General features: G+C 43.1%; 1 protein-coding gene across 2 annotated transcripts in view; it reads left to right on the top strand.

The window, feature by feature from the left end:
* The window catches only part of VPS8 (VPS8 subunit of CORVET complex), a 424,969-nt gene that overhangs the window by 185,645 nt on the left and 215,994 nt on the right, over positions 1 to 23,330 (top strand). For both annotated transcript variants that reach the window (XM_082262330.1, XM_082262329.1), the window contains 3 exons: positions 3,826 to 3,945; positions 14,236 to 14,307; positions 18,943 to 19,062. In XM_082262330.1, the coding sequence (XP_082118456.1) occupies positions 3,826 to 3,945; positions 14,236 to 14,307; positions 18,943 to 19,062 (312 nt within the window). The remainder of the gene's footprint in view (positions 1 to 3,825; positions 3,946 to 14,235; positions 14,308 to 18,942; positions 19,063 to 23,330) is intronic.

Below are 23,330 nucleotides of genomic sequence, written 5' to 3' on the forward strand. Positions count from 1 at the left end.
CACGATCAAAACCTCTTATGAGGGTAGCCCACGACTTACTTTCATGGGCAGAAACTCGCCTGCTTTTCCTATCATCCGTCCACATAACAGGGACAGTCAACGTGCTAGCGGACCTTCTAAGTCGCAGATAGCTGGACCTGACAGAGTGGGAACTGAACCACCTGATCATGGAGGCACTCACTCTGAGATGGGGTTTTCCAGAGGTCGACCTATTTGCCTCGGCAGGCAACAGAAATGTACCAAACTACTTCTTCTTGTGCAGAGAGAAGGATTCCCTAGGGCTAGACTCCCTGGGGTTTCGTGGTGATTCAGCCTCGCCTACGCATTTCCCTCAACTCAACTCATTCCAAGTACAATCAGAAAGATTCGACTGGAAAGAACAAGGGTGATCTTGGTAGCCCCTTACTGGCCAAAACGAGCATGGTTCACACCCCTGAAAAATATGGCGGAAGATGACCCCCTTGATCTTTCCAATCCAGAGCAACCTTCTAGTTCAATCAGGAGCCCATCATCCCCATATTTGAACCTTGAATCTAGCAGTGTGGATCCTGAACGGTGCTTGCTACTAAACAAGGGTCTCTCCAACAGGGTAGCGGATGCCCTGGTTCAAAGTAGGAAGCCGGTAACCAAGAAAATTTACAAGGCATGGAAAGTATATACTTCAAAGATGCAGTCCAAAGATAGAAATTTGAAAAGGCATTTGCACTATTTTGGACTTCCTCCTAGATGAGGCGGGACTCGTTGGAAATACCCTAAAGGTCCAGGCAGCTGTCCTATCAGTTTTTCTGGATATGACGGTTTATAAAAATCCGTTGGGTAAACGGTCCCCTGACCAAATTTGCAGAGCAGCCACCTGGTCCAGTGACTCTACCTTTGTCTCCGCCCAAGATATGTCCATTGGTCCTAAGGTCCTGCAAGTGGTAGTCCCACCCTAGGTATGCATCATTGTGGTCTCATGTGATTGTCCTGGAGGATGGCTTGGGAAAGTCAGAGTAATTACCTGATAACTTCATTTCCAGGAATCCTCCAGGATGGTGGACCCCGCCCTATTGTTTGGATAATTATTAGTTGATTATTTCAGGCTAAAAGTCTATGCTGTCCAGCTCATCTTTATACAACTGAGGGGCAGCCGGTGGGCGGCCATTTTAAACTTATCTGTGCTTGTGTTTCCTGCAGGAGCATGAGCCTATCTCTCATGTGACAGTCCTGGAGGATTCCTGGAAAGGGAATTATGTAATAACTCAGACTTTTTGTGTGGGTCCCCCTCTTTTCTAATGGAGTCCCTGGAGCACATTTCCCCACCTGATCCCCTCTCAGAGGCTGCCAGGCCCTCCGGGTCTCAACGATCCCTGACTGCACTGACGGTGGTCCTGGAGTCCTTAGTGTCCAAGGTGGATTTGGTCCTGGGAAAACGGGCTAGCAAAAAGCGTCCCTCACCTTCACCTACTTCATCTGTCTCATCAGATCCTGAATATGATTTGGCCGGCGCGGATGCAAGTTACCCTTCTGGGTCTGCGTCCACGCACCCTGCGTGCTCAGATAGGATGAAAACACATTTTGCGGTCACTAAGTGTTTTGTGATGCGGTATCCTTATAAGGATTCCCTGCCTAAAAAGTGGACAGTCCGACCTGTATTAGACTCACCGGGTTCCAGGTTAAATAAAGCCACCTTAATTCCGGTTGAGGAGTCCCCGGCTTTGAAAGATCCGGCTGATAGGAGGTCAGAGGCTCTGACCCGCCATATGAATTGTATACTGTGGCTGATTCTGCACTTAGGCCAGTATTTACTATTGCCCTGGTGTTGCAAACTCTGACAGAGTGGGCTGAACTTTTACAGTGGGACCTGCAGGGGGAATAGCTTCCCCCCTGCCTTTGCGGAGCTGATAAATCAATTGGTCCAGGGGCTACAGTTGGCTGTGATCCCTCTTTGCGGCTCCTTTGATTTCCAGTTTGTCTGTCTCAGCAGTGGTCCTTCGGCATATTATCTGGCTGAAATGCTGGTCTGCGGATCAGACTTCTAAGAAGGCCTTATCTGATCTCCCATTTGTGGGAGATCGCCTGTTTGGATCTTCTTTGGATGACATCATTAAGGGTCTCACAGGGAGGAAGAGTACTCTTCTTCCGCAGGCTTCCAAGGGCAAGGAGCCCCGTCATAGACGGGGGCCATTCTTCTTGGCTCATAAGAGGCCTTTTCATTCCTCGGGGTCTCAAGACAAGGGATCTAAGCCCTTCAGAGCCTCCAGCGAAGGTTCCAGGAGGACCTGGTCTGCCAAGTCATGAGCGGGCTCTTCCAGACCATAAGGAGCTGTGTCTCTCAATGAACGAAAGGGAAAATGGGATTTTTAACTTACCATAAAATGCATTTGTCTGATGTTCATTGACGGACACAGCACCCACCCCTCTGGAGTTGGCTTTCTTCTGACACTGCTTGTAATAAAACTGAGTGCCTATAGTGAGTGTGGGAGTATACCCCCTGGGACTGCCCCATAGGTGTAGTCAAGTTTTTTTCCTGCCTAGTGTCCTTCTCCTGTACGGGGCAATATAACCCAATGGTCAAGAAGATAAGAAGCTGTGTCCGTCAATGAACATCAGAGAAATTGATTTTACGGTAAGTCAAAAATCTAATTTTTCTTAAATTATAGCTAACTCGATATTTTTGGATTCTGTATTTTCTGTACAATGCCCATTTTTCCTTTTAAGTGATCAAAAAAAAAACACAATTTTATTTAAATAAATGATCTTTGTGCTGTGCTCTAGAGCAGTGGTCCTCAACTCCGGTCCTCGGGGCCCACTAACAGGCCAGATTTTAAGTATTCCCTTGGGGAGATGCAGACTAGAATACTGCAATCACTGAACAGCAAATGAGATTACCTGTGATGTAATTTAATTATCTTGCAAACCTGGCCTGTTAGTGGGCCCCGAGGACCGGAGTTGAGGGCCACTGCTCTAGAGTCATAGAAATACCATATACCAGCAGGGCACTAATCTAAATGGTCAGCAGAGGGAAAGGAGAGCGCTTCAGGTTTAGGCTTAAGTAAGTGTTTGCGGCAATGTAAATCAATGTATGTAACACTTCACATCAATGTAGTTGATAAAAGCCACAGACGTTTGTCACATTAAAACCAATAAGGCAATGATTAGAACAAATTGCATTGGATCACATTGACAGGATGGAAAGGGTACCAGGCTGTGCCTGACCACTTGCCCCACAGCAGTGAGTTCACAGAGAGATGGTGGGCTGCTAATGCCACTTAAACTGCAACCCGCTGTGTCGCCCAGGCGGTGCAGCTGGTCAATATCGGTCAGCGTGGGACACAATCTGTCAGGTGGGGGCGCTGGTAAGAGGATTCTGCATGCTTCCATCCACACCATCTTGACCAGCTGCACCGCCTGGTTGCTGTTTAAGTGGCATTAGCAGCCCACTGTCTCTCCGTGGATTCACTGCTGTTGGGCAAGTAGACAGGCACAGCCTGATACCCTTTCCATCCTGTCAATGTGATCTAATGCCATTTGTTGTAATCATTGCCTTATTGGTTTTAAGTGACAATCATTTTTTGTGGCCTTTATCAACTACATTGATGTAAAGTGTCACATACATTGTGATTTGCATTGCCGCAAACTCTTACCTAAGCCTCAACCTGAAGTGCTCTCCTTTCCCTCTGCTGACTAACAATTCTACTCTCCATCCCGGGAGTTTTAAAGCAGAAGCTGTGGTTTTGTACAGGCTTCAATTTCAACTTTAATAATCACTGGGCACCTGCGTTCCTTTTCTGTGTTTTTTACTGATCTAAATAGGCCCCATTTAACTGTCACTTGCTTCTACAGGTTTTTGAGTTTCTAATACGTTTACATTCTCCGGAGGCTCCCTCTGATGAAGAGGTGTACCCCTATATCAGGACACTATTGCACTTTGACACAAGAGAGTTCCTTAATGTTTTGGCACTGGTAAGTGGAAGAAAATAGTTCATGCTTTAATGTCATCAGTAACCAAGTAGTGTAGTTTATCACTGCTTTTTTTTTTTTTTAAGAATGCAGAAGTGTAACTCCTTTATTTAATACTAGGTTTGAGAGACTAACTCTCCACCTTAACATAACACAACTGTGTGTGAAGTGCTAACAACATATTGCAAATGTATGACATTGTTGTTAATGGTGTGACAACAGTGTTTTTAGATTGCAAGTCTTCTGAAACTTCCACAAATGTAACGCCAAACCGTTTGTTAATAAAAAGGTAAAAATGTAGACTGCTGTTACTGTTTTGATGAACCACTTCAAATCACATGGTCATGGTGGTTAGAGTGTTCCTTTATTATCTCTCAGAAGAAGTAAGCCTCTGTATACTGATTTTATTTAATTTGATCATCCTCTAGTTGTGTTAAATTAGTGCAGGGGGTGCTGCAGCGTGGGAAGGGCGCAGCGGCATTTTATTACTTATATACCTTAACTATAGTATATATTTTATATGCGGCCCGAAAACATTTCTTTACACTCAATGTGGCCCAGAGAAGCCAAAAGGTTGGACACCCATGGTCTAGGTGCTGTACTGTTTTTCTTCAGTACCTTGAGTCAATGACCCTGAACAAACATGCAACAAGTAAAGTCAGAGAACTTCTGGTTTCAGATCTGTAACTCAGAAATAATAGAAACCGATGGATCAAATGTTAGTCTTCATCTATCCTTTAGTACAGTCAGTTCATTATAAGGATTCCTCTTTAGTCCACTTATGTAATGGGAAAAGACATTGAAGCTGAAGGTTGAATTTAGGGTAGTATGTGGGCTTACAGGAGAACACAAGAGAATAGAAAGAAAGAGGTAGAATGTAAATCATCTAACAATCATCTTGGTTATCAATGGTATTTTACTAGAAAAAGGATGGGGGAATTGCAAAAACAAATCTCAGTGGCAAGGGTAAATTGCACGTACGAGGTAGTATGGAATTACATGGTGCGTGAACTATAAAAAAAGAAAAAAAAAATCTAACACAGAATAAAAAATATGGGGGGGGGGGGTGATTGGATGGAAGGGGGGAAGTAATTTATTGCAATACTTGTCCAAAGGAAAACCTCAGGAGTACGGCAGCGTCATTCGAATTTAAGGATTAGTACCACTAATTTGCTGAAATATAAATTGGTGGGAAGTGTATTGTCAAAGTCTGCCAGCATATAGTGGGAGGTTCGAGGTTCCCAATTTTTTTAAAAATGTGACCATCTTATCTATGAAGCTTCTTTCATATCAAGCTTCATTGCAATATTGAATCCATTTCAAGTTGCAATCTCCACATAAAAGAGTACCCCAACAATGTTTAAAAACCACCTCAGATGAGTAAAAAACGGAAGCTGGTCAGTATTGGGTGGGAATGTGAGACAATGGTAACCCCCCCCCCCCCCCATTTTAGGGATAGAGCCCTGGAGAATTAAAGAGGAAGTAAACCCTCCTCAGGAAGTTGTACCTATAGGTAAGCCTATATTAAGGCTTACCTATAGGTACTGTAAATATCTCCTAAACATGCACCGTTTAGGAGATATTTACCTTTAATGCAGCCAGTGACGTCACTGGCGCATGCGCTCTGAAGGAACGGCAGATCGTGCCGTTCCTTCAGAGCCCCGTGCCGTGACCGTCGGCTCCCGCGCGCGTGCGCGGGAGTGACGTCACCGCGGCTCCGGCCAATCAGATGGCCGGATGCCGCGATCCCGGAAGACGGGCGACTATACATGTCGCCCGTCATACAGGTAAGCGGACGGCACGGCGGGGGCTCGTTCTAAGGTAAGTATTTCATAATGAGCTAGTATGCGATGCATACTAGCTCATTATGGGTTTCTCTTTCAGGATTTAAAGAAGATGAAAAAAAAAAATCTCGGTGTACAACCTCTTTAAACCATTAGGGTCCTTGCACTCATATAAACAGTTAGTGACAGGATTGTTTGAAGGTAAATAATACCCCTCATTGACAAGCTCCTGCATTTTCCACATAAAACTGTGGATAAGAGTTGTGAAAATATTTAGGACAGGATGTAGAAGGAACATGGGTTTCGTGGAAGCACATTATGCCAGCATGAAGAGAGCAAAAATACCTGAGGTCTTTGACATTTTTCAGAGATCTTCAGACTAGACGTTCAGGGAAATCTCTTTGAACGTAGTAGACCAAATGGCATAATTTAAGAAAATCCTAAAAAAATTGGATAGGGACAAGGAAAGAGTGGAGCATTTTTATCTTTATGAAAGTAGGAGCTTTTAAATTTAAACATAAATTCTGGTTTAAAAGTTCCAAGTTCATCACCGTTGGTTAAAGTAAGGAGTTATCCTTTTGAGCTTATGATCTAGCTATGAAATTCATTAGCAGCAAATTAAGTGATTGGTGAGAGAAACTATCAGAAATGTTTTGGATTTCTTTCAGGCATATAGTTTAGAAATACTAGGATTATAGAGAACATTTATGTGTAACCTGTGTGTACTAGAACTAGTTATCTCCCCATACAAGTCAAAGGGAATGCAAAAACCACTCTATGCAAGTCAGCTGCAGATCAAATGCATCTGTCTTTGAACTCTGAATGATTTCTGATTAGTCTCAAATTGATCATGGCTAAATCCACCTGAAAGCAAGCTGCCAAAGCCCCTACTAAATTAACCCTGCTTGCACCTGACTAAAAAAAAAACACTTTGCTTTGATTTTCCTCGAATTTTCTTTTTTTCCTTTTTTTTTTTATAAGGTTATAAATATAAAAAGTTATAATAGCATTTTAATCCAGGGATTTATCTGGCTGCCTTTAATTCTTTAATTTTAGGGCTGAATTTACACTGGTTCACATGCGTGCAACGCACATGGAAACACGCATATGTAGATGTGAATGGGCCCATAGAGTTTCCGTTTGTCTCTCACACTAAACTACAGCTCGTTAATGTGAAACAGCTACATAGGAGATAATGCGATTTTGACTTGACATGCATTTTCATGCAGCAAAATGCAAAGGTTTTGCTGCATTAAAACAAACAAGTTTGAATATGTCGTAGATGGTTTGGCTCAGTTAAATCTACTCTATGTGATCATCAAACATAAAATCATTGCAATATTGAATTAAATACTTGTCATGAATAAAGGCATAACTTATTTCTATTTCTGCATCACTAAATTATTTTCTACCTTTTGGAAATAAAGGATACTGCTCACGCAGTTGGTTATTTTTTTCTGAAATCTTTAAATCTAAGCTGTATAAATTGCTTTCTGATGTCATCACAGCAGAAAGGCAGTTTCCAGCCAAGATCAAATGGTTGAAGGCCTCAAGGTCCTCTAATTACTGAGGGTAATATGTCTGGAGATGGTAGTGTTCCCAGAGGTCCTGTCATTCACTAGAGGCTCATAAAAACAGTACAAGCATTAGAAATGCACCGATTTCCTTCCAGATCCTCCTTTAATCATATCTATCCAATTTATCTGTTAGTATAACCATTACAGCAACAACACTCTATCTTTAATTAGAAATCTCTAGACTTCATTCTGTCTCCTCCTTCTACATGCATCCATTTTCTTTTAAATTCCTTATAGCTCACTTGTGTTCATAGTGTTGTCTATCTAATAGACACTTCCCTGGTCAGTTTCTGGCTAATTTTAAAATTAGAAGCCTGTTTTTGAGTGAAATACCCTGTGTTACAATAAAAAGAATTTAGAACCTGTTTAATTTTGCTTCTCCCAGTTATTGACCACTATATGATTTTGGACAAATTTAATGGGAATCTGCAACTTAACCCATTCAAAGAAAAATGAGAAGTTCTCTTGAAAAAGCAACCTGCCACCTCTTGATACCTTGCTGTACTCCTCTGCTGCTCTGTTGCTTTGTCATGGCCCATGGGAAAGAACCCAACACTTGTGGGTGTGCGAGAGCATGTGACCTCCTCCCTATCTAGGATGAGGTATTCAGACCTAAGCAGGCAAACAGCAGGCCAAAACACTGTTGAGGGAGTGAAAGAAATCATTAACCCTGTGTAAGCTCCAACACGATCTGACATGGAGCATGTACAGTATTAGGACTCCTGCCACTAAAGGAGAAGTGTGTGGAAGGTGAATATCAGTGGGTTGGAGGTTGTGCTTTGAATAAAGTCTCTTTGCAACAAGCCTTTAAAAACCAAGTACAACCTAAGAGGCCGTACTTCCTTTTTTAATGGGCAACAAGCTTTATTGCTAGTAGCACAAACTCACAAAGCCAGACTATAGTACAGTGATGGCGAACCTTGGCACCCCAGCTGTTTTGGAACTACATTTCCCATGATGCTCATGCACTCTGCAGTGTAATCGAGCATCATGGTATATGTAGTTGCAAAACAGCTGGGGTGCCAAGGTTCGCCATCACTGCTATAGTACATCGCTGCAAGACCCTCTCCCACTCCTCAAAAGCATTTATTTGCTTTGCAAAATATGAACTATTCAGCTCATAAAACAAATTCTAATTTACAAACAAAAATTCTGCTCTAGTCTGTTGCTTGATACCCAGGTATTTCCCTGTTGGGTGCCATCAAGTTGCCTCTCGCACAACATAATGAAGCCAGGATATTACTTTCAGCCCACATGTCAAAAACACCTCTGTCCCTCATGTGAATCACTGCTCTTTGCATACTTCAGTGGCCAGAGGGAGTGGCGAGGGATAGAAAGTGGAGCTTGGCTTCTGAAAGTTGCCTTTCAATAGCATTACTGTTAATTCACCTTGGACTGCTTATTGTGGGGAAAGAAGGAGTACATTAGCCATTGGAGTGGAATATGAAAATACCACTATATCTACATGCATGAAGAATAGCAAAAGTTCCTTTTTAAAGCTGAATTCCAGCATGCATACCAGGTTAAGCACCCCCCAGTGGTCATTGACAAATCCAAATACCATGAAACTCTAAGCCCACGTTCACATTGGTCCGATGCCAAATCGGAGGCAATTGCCGGCAATGGCACTGTCTGAATTGGTTCGTCGCACTGATTTCCAAAGTAGTTTCTGTACTTCTTTTGGCGATTTTGGCCGGGGGGTGAAATTTCCACAGGCATCTGTGCAGTAACCCGCACAGATTTCTGTGAAATCGCCCCCGAAGTCAGACTGAAATGCCGGCCAAAAATTGCGCGAGTTCAGTTGAACTCGCACGATTTCAAAACAGCCCCAGTGTGAACCTGGGCTTAAACTGTGTTCTGGTTTTAAAGGGCATCTTATAGACTAGAGGGAGGATTTTAATGTACTGTACAACATGTCCAGGTAATATATGTCTCAGGTTTTAAGTCTCTCTCGGCAGTGGTTGGGTGGGCAGAAGGCATTGGTATAGTCAAGGGTAGTCTGTTTTAGTGGAATGCTACTAGAAAAAGTTTTCAGTCAAGGGAGTGAATCAGTACTGGGTGTCCCACATTATCATACAGACTGCTAAATGTAATGCCCACTGTAATGGCACAGACTACATGTTGACAACACCCCCTAACAGTCTAGTAGTGAGGGAAGGGGTTGAATGACACTAGCCATCATCCTGCCCAGAATTTAGCGTCCCACATTGAGTTACTGTAAAAAGAAAAAAAAAAAAAACATTTTTAATACTCACAGCAGTGTGCACAGGGGGCAGAAAAATAAAATACCTACCACATTGGGACCAGAACAGACAAAAAATTTACTATTTTTACCTGATTCTGGAGTTCAGTTTTAAGGTGCCCACAGATAGTATATGGCACGTATGATCCAGCCACTTCTTATGCATGATCTTTCTACATCTACAACCATACCTGTTGGCATAAGGTGAACAATGCCTAAGTAGGAAACATCTGACCACAAACTTAAATCCGCTGAAAATCATTCAGCAATCAGCTGGAGAAATATTTTGCAAACAAATGCTTCTTCCAGGAGAGTGCTAAGGAGAGGTCAGAGAGAGCTTACAGACATCAGACCTTTCCCCACTCTGGCCAGAGCTGGCTGCATCAGGTGAACTTTCAGCCCAAATAAAGCAAAACACTTGGAGCCCATTTAGATCTTTGCACGTATGTATAGGTTCATCAATGTGTGCTTTTGTGCATTTGTTGTGCGTTTTTCATTTATTTTAAAATTTAGAGTTTGGAGTAGATGGGGTTTGACCAAATCTTGTTGAGTTGGGGTCTGTGGGGGCCCATGTATAATTTTGTGATGTGGCAGAATGAAAAACTTGCAAAAACTGTGTAATATTTTTATCTAAACTGTCCACGCTGTCTAACTTTGCAATGTTAAAAATCCACTACCTTTTAAAAACTGTGTAGGACCCCTATGCACTTGTGAAAAAGCTCAAACAATTAGGAACTACTTTACATTCTCAATATGTGCAAAGTGTCATTGATGGGAATGAGCATAGATAAAGAAAGTCCCAGTGTTCTTAGACTAGGGTGGGCATATAAAATACAACAATCAGCCTTAACATTTTTATGACCCACCTAATGCTAAGTAGGTCCCCCTTTTGCTACTAAAACAGCCCTGAACCATTGAGGCATATATGCCACTAGACCTCTGAAGATATGCCATGGTATCTGGCACCAAGCTGTCAGTAGCAGATGCTTTAAGTCCTCTAAGTTGTCAGGCTGGGCCTCCATGGATTGGCCTTGTTTTTCCAGCAAATACCACGGATGCTCAGTTGGATTATGATCTGAAGAATTTGGAGGCCAAGCCAATATCTCAAACTCGTTGTGTTCCTCAAACCATTCTTGAACCATTTTTGCAGTGTAGCAGGGCGCATTATCCTGCTGGAAGAGGCCAATGTCATTAGGAAATACTATTTCCATGAAGGGGTATGCTTGGTGGGCAGCAATGTTTAGGTAGGTGGTACATGTCACGTACTATCCACATAAATGGCAGGGCCCAAGGTTTCCCAGCAAGACATTTTCCAAAGCATCACCCTCTATTGGCTTGCCTTCTTCCTATACTGCATCCTGGTGCCATCCCTTCCCCAGGTAAGTAGCACACCCATTCATCCACATGATGTAAAGTAAAATGTGATTTATCAGACCAGCCCACCTTCTTCTATTGCTATGTAGTCCAGTCCTGATGCACACATGGCCATAGTAGGCGTAGACACAGGTCAGCATGGGCACCCTGAGCGGTCTGCGGCTATGTGGCCCTATTCACAACAAACACTGATTCACATTTTTTCTGCTTTCAACACATTGACTACAGGGACAACATGTTTACTTGCTGCCTAATATATCTCATTGCCATTGTCAGTGTTATTCACTTAACTTGTCATTGCTCATAAAGTTATGGCTGATTGTCATCTGGTTGTCTTATGCAGGAGGTTATATTATTTGAGCAGCAGCCTTTCCAGGTTCACAAATTGAGCCAAATTTTTTGCAGGTTATAACTGGGGATTTAAGTTGGTCACATATGTTACAATCCTATTGAAATGTATTTAGCATTATGACCGCTATGTACTGTATGCATGAATGCCTAGTGTTCTTTAACCACTTAAACCCCGGAGGATTTGGCTGCTAAACGATCAGGGGGTATTTTGCGATTCGGCACTGCGTGACTTTAACGGATAATTGCGCGGTCGTGCGACGCTGTACCTAAACGAATTTGGCGTCCTTTTTTTCCCACAAACAGAGCTTTCTTTTGGCGGTATTTGATCACCTTTGCGATTTTTTGATCACGCACTATAAACAAAAAAAGAGCGTCAATTTTGCAAAAATAGCAATATTTTTCCCTTTTTATATGAAATTCCCCCCAAAAAAAATGTAAAAATCAAAATTTTTTAACATTTTCGGCCAATTTGTTTTATGCTACCTATGTTTGGTAAAAAAAATCGCAAAAAGCATATTTTGATTGGTTTGCGCAAAAGTTATTGCGTTTACTAACTAAGGGAAAGATTTTTGTCATTTTTGTTGTTTTTTTTTAACGCGTAATGGCGGCGATCTGCGATTTTTTTTTTTTTTGCGGTACTGCGACATTGCGGCGGACAGATCGGACCCTTGACTGACATTTTTGACACTTTTGGGGTTACCAGTGACATTTCTACAGTAATCAGTGCTATATATATGCACTGTTACTGTAAAAATACACTGGTAGTGAAGGGGTTAACTTTATTTGAGAGGGAGGGGCTGTGTGTGTCCCTAGGGGCGTGATTCTAACTGTGATTGGCTGTGGCTTCAGCTGTATGCAGAGTGATCAACGGATCTACATAGTAGATCCATATGATCAGCTCTCATACAGAGGGGAGAATGACAGGCAGCTTGTTTACACAAGCTGCCTGACTTTCTCCCTCTCCCCCGCCAATCGCAGAGTGGCCGGCGGACATCGGGTCCGCCGGTCACACGCGCGGGGGGGTCCGTGACCACGCGGGAGCGGGAGCGCGCCTCCGGCGGCGCGCGCTCGCTCCCTAGACCCTCACAAGCTAGTGACGTAGCCCTACGTCACTTTGCCTGTGAGGGGCTGACCGCCGACGTAGATAGTCGTGCGGTGGTCGGCAAGTGGTTAAAGTGATTGTAAAGTCTCTCTTTTTTTTTTTTTTTAGAACAAAACATGTTATATTTACCTGCTCTGTGCTGTTGGTTTTGCACAGAGTGGCCCAGATCCTCCTCTTCTCGGGTCCCTCTTCTGTGCTCCTAGCCCCTCCTCATTCAGACACAGAGCTACGACCTAACTTCGCCCCCTCTCTCTCCTGATTGGCTGATTGATTTTCATTGACGGCAGCGGGAGCCAATCGCGCTGCTGTCTCAGCCAATGAGGAGGGGAGTCCCGGGCAGCTTAGACACTCCTGCAACATCGCTGGATAAAGACGGGCTCAGGTAAATGTAAGAAGGGCTGAAGGGGGCTGCTGCACACAGAATGTTTTTTTTATTTTAAAGCATAGAATGCATTAAGATAAAAAAAAACTTCTGCCTTTGCAATCCCTTTAACAGAAAGCTATGTTGAATAAAGCATCACGTGTCATTGGTGGAGCTGATAAGTAATATGATTTGCTATCGTTTGTCATGTGTTCTGTTATATATTTTTTAATTTTTTTTATTTATTTTACCATTCCACACAAATGTAATCATATATAGCACAGGTTAAGGTAGGCACATAGAAGTCTTCCACTTGAGTATATTGAAAAAAAATCACTGATGCTTTTGCAGGTCACAGACCATTTCTTTCAAAATATATATATCATCATTTTTTTTTTATTTGTCGCTATTTTGTCCACTTTCCTTTTTAATATGTGAACAGTTTGTGAAACCTCCTTGTCATGCAGTCAGGAAGTATATGTACCTCTCCCCTCCTTAGCCCCCAAATGCTTAGCTTTCATCTGCTAGGGGAACGCTTGCTTATTATCAACACCACGACTCGGCTTTAGTTCAAAGGGAGGACGTTTAATCCAAGCGTCTCTCTCTCTTCTGAAGTCTCTTTTTCTGAAGCATAGTCCTCAGGGGACTCAAATAAAATTAAATGAGGTTTATTCAGTTCCCTCCAAGCTAATAATCTGGGAACAGAACAGGGAATAATAATTAAGTTGTTGGAAGGCATCAGATGATAAGGCCTCTGGAAATTACATATATATTAAGGTACCTGTAGACATGAGATGATCATTGCCCAATCTAGTTGATTTGTGACAGATCAGGCAATATTCTCAGTCTCCGGGTACTAGTAGACCTTGACAGATGTGCTCGCCTGACCAATCTCAGAGGAATTGATGATCAGCTACATTTGATATTTGATTTTTTTTTTCTAAGGTCTATTGATGCTATTTGTCTAAAGTAAGGGATTTTTTTCTTTCAGAACTCCTTCAAAGTCATACATATGCATGCTCAGGCAATTTGTGTTCCTGTTTGGTAGAAGATTTTGCCACACATACAACCTTCCTTGCATGTCTTTTGGATAGATTAGACTATTGTTTGCTTGCCCATTACCACCATCATATAATCCAATAGGGCAGGTGACAAAGCTACACAAATTCTGTAATTTAGAGTCGGGGCTCTTTTTGTAAAATCATAATTTTTTTTTTATTTTTATTAAATTAATTTGTATGGCACCAGCATGTTCTGAAGTGTTTTACAGGCACATAAGATATATCACATTAGTCCTTGTCCCAGGAAAATCATATCTAAGACACATAGACAGAGACTGACTCAAACCACTAGGCTTCTCCTTTAACTAAAATATCAGTTTTATATTGATTAATATTTTGGGTAGATTGTGGTGAAAAAGTGCCATATACAGTATATGCATATAAATTATTTTTCTTTTACGTACATGTTGTATATATACAATGAAAATGTATTTATTTTAGACATTTGAAGATTTTACTAATGACAAGCAAGCAGTGGAACACCAGCAACGAATCGTTGATATTCTGTTAAAGGTAAATTTTAGACATTTTTTGTTTTAATTGTAGGATTGCAAAAAATATTTCTACCAATATAAACAACATATATTTTTTGTGGGGCTGCATAATGGTTTGCTGTATCCTTCACCAGTTTTATAGTATGTATCATGCAGTTAGCCATACAATTCTATTCTGTTTAGAATTTTACCTTTACACCGCATTCACACTGAAGTGGCACGACTTGCACGGACTTCACAGAATGAATGTCTATGCAAGTCGCTCCAGGTCGCCCCGAAGTAGTACAGGAACCTTTTTCTAAGTTGGAGCGACTTGTGTTGCTCCTATTAGAACGGTTCCCGTACCACACAACAGACCGTGACTTGTCAGGCTGACAAGTCGTCTGACAAGTCGTATTAGTGTGAATGGAGACTTAACGGAGCTTGTGTTGATAGAAATATGGGAGCCTCCATTGCTGATATGTTTTTAAAGGTGCGGACTTTAAGGTGAACTCAAAGCAAACTGCTAAAAACACAGATAAAGTACATAAAACTGAGCTGTTTACCTGCCAAATAATGTGTATATGCTGTAAAGATCCCATTGTTCTGGTGAGTGGGGGTATGAGAGGGGAGCACAGAGTGACCCACTTTCCTTGGATCTACAAGCACTATCACTTTGAAGCACGGAAGATTTTTATATAAAAATACTTTTTTTGAACTCACATGAATTGATAATTATTTGAAGGATTTCTCACCATGCACTCTTATTCATTCTTTTATTTATTTATGCACATGTTGCTTTATTGATTCACAAATGCATATTTATTATTAATTTATTGAATTATAATTGTTTAGCATTTTGATTTAGCAGCGCTGATATCCATATACAATTTAATGTGTATATCTGTCCAACAAGTTCTGAGATTCACACAGCTCTGTCTAGCATGGCAGAAGATCTTTCTCTTGAGAACTTAGGCAGCATATACAGGTTATATCTCTTCCCCCACCCCCTGTGACTGGTGAGTAAAGGTAAGAGCAGCACACTGGTGTGCTTATATCTCTGTGACACTGCCAATAGACTCAGGGAGGGCTGTCTCCAAGCTCTGGCTATGATCTGGTGGGTGGTAGGAAAACAATATCAATTACCGTATATACTCGAGTATAAGCCGACCCTAGTATAAGCCGAGGCCCCTACTTTTACCACAAAAAGATGGGAAAAATGATTGACTCGAGTATAAGCCTAGGGTGAGAATGCAGGGCGGCGGGCATGGAGCAGGAGAATGCAGGGCGGCGGGCATGGTACAGGAGATTGCAGGGTACTGGCATGGTACAGGAGAATGCAGGGTGACTGGCATGGTGCAGGAGAATGCAGGGTGGCTGGCATGGTGCAGGAGAATGCAGGGTGGCTGGCATGGTACAGGAGAATGCAGGGTACTGGCATGGTGCAGGAGAATGCAGGGTACTGGCATGGTACAGGAGAATGCAGGGTACTGGCATGGTGCAGGAGAATGCAGGGTACTGGCATGGTACAGGAGAATGCAGGGTACTGGCATGGTGCAGGAGAATGCAGGGTACTGGCATGGTACAGGAGAATGCAGGGTACTGGCATGGTACAGGAGAATGCAGGGTACTGGCATGGTGCAGGAGAATGCAGGGTACTGGCATGGTACAGGAGAATGCAGGGTACTGGCATGGTGCAGGAGAATGCAGGGTACTGGCATGGTACAGGAGAATGCAGGGTGACTGGCATGGTACAAGAGGATCCGGGGTTGTGGGCATACTACAGGAGATGCAGTGCTGTGGGCATGGTACAGGTGGACCATGCCCGCAGCACTGCATCCCTTGTAGTATGCCCGCAGCCCTGCATAATGGCAGGTAGTGCAGCAGTTTCTCTTACCTGTTCCAGAGGCGCCTTCATTTTAAAAATGGCGCCACCCGGCGCCGACACGTCATTGCGCACGCGCCGCCGCCGCTCGTATACTTTCGGCTATTCCCGGCCTCTCCCGAGCGGCGGCGGCTCGTGCGCAATGACATGTATGTGCCGGGCGGCGCCATTTTTAAAGCTCAAGCACGTCGGAGCGGCCGGGAACTTTTTTTTTTTTCTTGACTCGAGTATAAGCCGAGGGGGATGTTTTCAGCACAAAAAAATGTGCTGAAAAACTCGGCTTATACTCGAGTATATACGGTATCCATTTGTAATGTGTTTTATCGTTGGAGGTGATGTCAGGGATGGGTTTATGAAGAAGCACCTCCCAGGGGGTACAAACTAGATTTTTGAAGATGGTACGCATCATTTTATAGATTTGTATCCATAGCTTTGGAGCTCACCTGGTGATTTTGCCAGTAACACACTTCTGTCCTAGAGTGATCATGCTCACTCACTGTACTGTATATTTGGAGAAGCAACATTGTCAATTTAGGACATGAAGTGTGTTAGGCCTACTGAACAACTCCCTCTCCATCTCCATAACATATAGATGGAAAGAGGAGGGATTATTAGAGATTACATACACATTGAATGTTTTAATGAATAAAGAGCTGCATTAATTTCTCTGTTTTTAGATCTGTCTGCAAGTCTGATTCTGGCTTCATTATAAGGCCTCTCGCACACTGCAGCTTGAAAAAGCTCAGTGCAGTGTGTTTTTTTTTTTTTTGTTTTTTACTGAGCTAAAATGTAGCTACGGTAATTATTTACAATGTGCCTGTGAACACAGGCGTGCCGAGTGTTCGTCAGTTAAAAAAAAAGAAAAAATGGAAATCTGCTTGCCCAGTCAGTATTTTGCACCAGTGTGCACAAATACGCGCATATGAGCATACATATGAATTAATTTTCCCTAGGACGGTATTGTGCCCGTGCGAGTTCTCGGACGGGCATATATGTGTAAATACGTACAGAATCACGCAAAACTAACAACTGAAATATGTCCAAAAAAGCAGAAGCTGAAACATCAGTACCATGTTCAAGAGGCCTTAGGAAACCGTTCACCCGAAACAACACTCTTTAAGGGTTAGTATGTAGATTTGCTGCCCTTTGCTAGCTGCATGCTTGTTCTGGGGCAGAGACCCTCACAACATAGTGAAGCCAGGATCATGATGACAAGTCTGCAGCTTACACCTTAAAAAAACATTCCAGTAATGGTAGCTTCCATATTTCAACCCTCACATGTATACTTTACTGCCTATACAGATGAAAACGGAATACACTAGAGCATGTGTATTCTGCAGATCATTACACATTTTTTAAAACTATGGCAGTTAACATGATCAAATTTATTCAGCCTTGTTGAATACTGTTGAAATTTTTTCATTTTGCACTTCAGTATGGTTTCATTTGGTTGTGGTGACACTTTAATCTCTGTTAATTAACACATATCTTTACAAGCCTTTGCTGTGCATAATGTTAGGTCATTTTGATTTTCAAGAATTATTTTAAAATCTAAAATAATTTTATGAGCATTTTACATCATCTTTGCACAGAATAGATTTGCGGGTAAGAAAGGCAAACTATTGTGGCCATTTGGGTTTTTATATGTGATGTCCATTCTTAGGCCTTGTATACATGGGCTTCAGCTTGTATAAGAGCAGTGGGTGCAGCATGTTACTACAGAGTTTTTGCAAAGTTTTCAGCCAGCTTTGTTGATGACTTTAAATAGCATTTCGTTTTATTTTGGGTATGTTAAAAGCGAAGTTCACCTTTCAGAACATGGTGCATGTTTCATCAATATTTAGGGTGTAACTTGAAACATAGTGACATTCCAATGTCCTAAATGTACCTGAATCTCAAGGTTCTTCTCCACACAGGATTCTGTATTTTTTGAAAATTTTTGCAGGTGGATCACAGGGTCTGTGAATGGAAGACTACAAATCCTCCATGGCGGAGGGACTTGTAGATCCCAGTAAATTACAAGTGCGATGACATCAGCGCACTTGTAGTCTATTGTTTACTTACTCCAGCCCCATTACGGTAGGTCTGTTGCTCTGTAGGAACCTCGGGTTGGGAGAAGAGTCTGCAGGAGCCTGTGCATTGCACCCGCAATCCACTGATTATGGTTGCAATGATGTGCAGCCTGCAATGCAAAAAATTAGCAATGCTAATCTTTTTCTTTTATTATTGTGGATGCATTTAATAAAAAGGTGGGATATTCTTTGAAACATAGATCTAAATAGTAGTGCTGGCTGTCACTTAAAACAATCCTCCTAGTGGGCTTTAATAAGGTTCACTTCTACTTGAAGTTGAAAACCTGCAAGTTTTTAGGTAAGTACTTCATAATGAGCAAGTATACGATGCATACTAGCTCATAATGCCTTTGTCTTTACAGGTTTTTTTTTTTTCAGCGGGTTTACTTCCTCTTTAAAGTTTCACTCAGAATATCTGTGTTTGAGAACCCCAAAGTGGAGCTAAAAGTCATTAAGAAAGCTGCTAAAATTATGGTGAATTTGAAAATTGTACTGTACACACTGCTCATATACAAGCTGAAGCATGTGTGTAGAAGGTCCAAATAAAATGAACCTGTGTTCTGTATGAATTCAGTCTTGTGCAGAATTTCCCATTTTTTTTATATTCCTTTGCTCATAATTGGATGTTTGGAGCAGAAGATAGGTTTACTTTTACCAGGAGTGAAAATTGCACTTTAATGGGTTGTCTTGTTTGTCATTGAATCTTTTTTTTTCTCAGGTTATGGTGGAGAACTCTGATTTTACTCCTTCCCAGGTGGGCTGTCTCTTCACATTCCTTGCCCGGCAGCTCGCTAAACCAGATAATACTCTGTTTGTAAACCGAATGCTGTTTGACCAGGTAAGCAGAGAACTTAAGATGCCACAGCAATCTATGGGTATAGTGGCGGTCAGTGGAGACGTATGCAGCTGCAGTCACTGAACGAAAACATGCTTGGGGGGAAGAAATGCATGGGTACATTGATAGTAGGGCTGCATGATATTGGGAAAAAAAGTACATTATGATATTTGGTTTTCAACAATATATATCGCGATATTTCTCTGGGTGGAATGCAGAAGACACTGACAGTGTGGATTAGGCAGAGTCGGGACTTACAGTGGTGGTAGGAGGTAGAAGAACACAGCCCGACATGACATCTGTTGTGTCGATATCGGTTTCCCCAAAGAAACGAGTTTGCCCTTGCTTTTGGCTGTGATCGGAACTCCGCCCCTCCAGCCCGATGCAATCCAGCCCTCCCAGCTCTGCCTCTAGTCTCCAGCCAACCATTACTCCGCCCTGCTCCGCCCATTGTCCCTCCATTGAATCTACAGGGAGTGCAGAATTATTAGGCAAATGAGTATTTTGACCACATCATCCTCTTTATGCATGTTGTCTTACTCCAAGCTGTATAGGCTCGAAAGCCTACTACCAATTAAGCATATTAGGTGATGTGCATCTCTGTAATGAGAAGGGGTGTGGTCTAATGACATCAACACCCTATATCAGGTGTGCATAATTATTAGGCAACTTCCTTTCCTTGGGCAAAATGGGTCAAAAGAAGGACTTGACAGGCTCAGAAAAGTCAAAAATAGTGAGATATCTTGCAGAGGGATGCAGCACTCTTAAAATTGCAAAGCTTCTGAAGCGTGATCATCGAACAATCAAGCATTTCATTCAAAATAGTCAACAGGGTCACAAGAAGCGTGTGGAAAAACCAAGGCACAAAATAACAGCCCATGAACTGAGAAAAGTCAAGCGTGCAGCTGCCAAGATGCCACTTGCCACCAGTTTGGCCATATTTCAGAGCTGCAACATCACTGGAGTGCCCAAAAGCACAAGGTGTGCAATACTCAGAGACATGGCCAAGGTAAGAAAGGCTGAAAGATGACCACCACTGAACAAGACACACAAGCTGAAACGTCAAGACTGGGCCAAGAAATATCTCAAGACTGATTTTTCAAAGGTTTTATGGACTGATGAAATGAGAGTGAGTCTTGATGGGCCAGATGGATGGGCCCGTGGCTGGATTGGTAAAGGGCAGAGAGCTCCAGTCCGACTCAGACGCCAGCAAGGTGGAGGTGGAGTACTGGTTTGGGCTGGTATCAAAGATGAGCTTGTGGGGCCTTTTCGGGTTGAGGATGGAGTCAAGCTCAACTCCCAGTCCTACTGACAGTTTCTGGAAGACACCTTGTTCAAGCAGTGGTACAGGAAGAAGTCTGCATCCTTCAAGAAAAACATGATTTTCATGCAGGACAATGCTCCATCACCCGCGTCCAAGTACTCCACAGCGTGGCTGGCAAGAAAGGGTATAAAAGAAGAAAAGCTAATGACATGGCCTCCTTGTTCACCTGATCTGAACCCCATTGAGAACCTGTGGTCCATCATCAAATGTGAGATTTACAAGGAGGGAAAACAGTACACCTCTCTGAACAGTGTCTGGGAGGCTGTGGTTGCTGCTGCACGCAATGTTGATGGTGAACAGATCAAAACACTGACCGAATCCATGGATGGCAGGCTTTTGAGTGTCCTTGCAAAGAAAGGTGGCTATATTGGTCACTGATTTGTTTTTGTTTTGTTTTTGAATGTCAGAAATGTATATTTGTGAATGTTGAGATGTTCTATTGGTTTCACTGGTAAAAATAAATAATTGAAATGGGTATACTGTATATTTGATTTTTGTTAAGTTGCCTAATAATTATGCACAATAATAGTCACCTGCACACACAGATATCCCCCTAAAATAGCTAAAACTAAAAACAAACTAAAAACTACTTCCAAAAATAGTCAGCTTTGATATTAATGAGTTTTTTGGGTTCATTGAGAACATGGTTGTTGTTCAATAATAAAATGAATCCTCAAAAATACTCATTTGCCTAATAATTCTGCACTCCCTGTATTTACAAAACATTACAGCCTGATCCCGCCCCCGTGCGCGCCCCCGATGCAGCCAGGACAGACAATGGGTGGAGTAATGGTCGGCTGGAGACTAGAGGAAGAGCTGGGAGGGCTGGATTGCATCGGGCTGGAGGGACGGAATTCCGATCACAGCCGAAAGCAAAACGGATGTGTCGGCTGCCAGCACTGTTAGTCCTCCTCCTCCCCCCGAGTCCCGACTTCTCCCTGCCTAATGCTAAATATCGTGTCTTTAGCGATATGAATATCGCCCACACCCGCAGAACGATAGTCGATATCACATCGACTATCGTTCAGCCCTAATTGACAGTCAGTGAGATGTGTGGGTGCAGTGAGGAAGTGTTTGTGTGTGTGTGTCATTGTTTACCAGATGTGAAGGGTCTCTGAAAATTGTCTGCATCGAAGCTGGAGCTATGCAATTAGTGTCAAGTGGATCAACACACACTGCCTATGCGTTCATGTCCTTTTGATGTTTTTTTCCATGCGTGGATGCAGTGGTAGTCATTGAGGTTTGTGGATGCAATGATGCTCAGTAAAGTAATGTGTGTGTCACAGTGCAAAGCCAGCAGTGCTAGGTCCCCTGGAAGTCACTTAGGTGCCAACCCCAGAGTTATGCAGGCAGCGTCAGGTTTACCAATGCGTACTGACGCTGCCTATGCGGGCATGCAGTGTTGGCATTTTTCCATCAAAACGTCATCTGCCTGCAAAGTGTCTGTAATAATTTGGCAATGGACAGTGCAGTTGGTGTAAAAAAAAACAATGTCTGTGTTGTGGTATGGGTAGATGGTATAGGTGACCAAGAGTCACAATATACAGTATCTCACAAAAGTGAGTACACCCCTCACATTTTGGTAAATATTTTATTATATCTTTTTATGTGACAATACTGAATAAATTACACTTTGCTACAATTTAAAGTAGTGAGTGTACAATTTAACAGTGTAAATTTGCTGTCCCCTTAAAATAACTCAACACACAGACATTAATGTCTAAACTGCTGGCAACAAAAGTGAGTACACCCCTAAGTGAAAATGTCCAAATAGGGCCCAAAGTGTCAATAGTTTATGTGGCCACCATTATTTCTCTTTTGTTCATTGACGGACACAGCTCCTGTCATTCTTGACCACTGGATTATACTGCCCCCTACATGCGTAGGACTCTAGTCAGAAAAAAAAACTTCTGGCTACACCCATGGGCAGTCCAAGGGGGTATTCTCCCTCTCTCTGCTATAGGCACTCTGTTTTTTTCTGCTTAGTCAGGAATAAGCATGATCCTTGCTGGGATCTTTGGTCCTGGCAAAAATTTTTAGAAAGAAAGTTTTTTCCTCCTGGATTTTTCCTGTGAGATCTGCTATCAACTGCTGGACTGGGCGACGGGCTGGATAATCTAAATTCAGTGGTCACCCCAGTCTGACCAGTGAGCGCACATAGACTCCCTGGACAGGGGCTTCCCCCTGCGAGTTAAAAGCCTCGCGAGTTCGCATACGACCGGGTCTCGGTCTGAGTTGCAGTGTTCCTCCCAGCTGACAGCCCCCTATTTCAATGGAGAGGAGGATCTGCCTGGAGCGGTGCCCACCTGGTTCTTGGTATGGTGAGTAGCTGTCCCCCCTCTGACCCTGGAGAGTTTTGGGGTGCACCTGGGCTTCTTCTTGGAACAGTCAAACCCCTGGGTTCCCCTCTTTCCCGCAGACACCCCCCCCTGTTTTTGCCGAGTCCCTCAGCCTTACCCCCCCCCCCGCCCTCCATGTACACTGGAGCTGTTTGGGTGATCTGTTCATTGGCCTGGGATGGGGGCTGAGGGGTGCCCCACCGGCGACCAGACGATCGTCTGTGCAGGGGGGGGATTTGAACCTGGTGGGGGTTTCTGCCAGGGCCCCCCATCCTGCCTGGATCCGTCCTTGAGGCCTGGCTCACATTTCTGGATCCATATATACCTCTTAGCGCTGCCATTTTGTTGTAGCCTGTGTATTCCTATACACAGCAGCCATGCTTGTGTAGTCCGGCACCCATTTTCTTGTCGTTTGCATTGCAAATGGCGGCGGCCATGACAGCGGACCCCTGTGGATGGCGATTTTCGGCGGTGGGAACCCCTCCTTATCCCCTGGTGTTGACTCCTGGATCATTTAGCTTCCTGATCGATGCACGTGTAGTGTAGATTCTCCTGGTGGTTGCAGGTGCCTTTGTTGGCGGCTGGTGAGTCTGGTGGGGTCCTCTCCC

Source organism: Pelophylax lessonae, assembly GCF_965119305.1.
Source record: "Pelophylax lessonae genome assembly, chromosome: 6".
NCBI classification, from domain to species: Eukaryota; Metazoa; Chordata; class Amphibia; order Anura; family Ranidae; genus Pelophylax; species Pelophylax lessonae.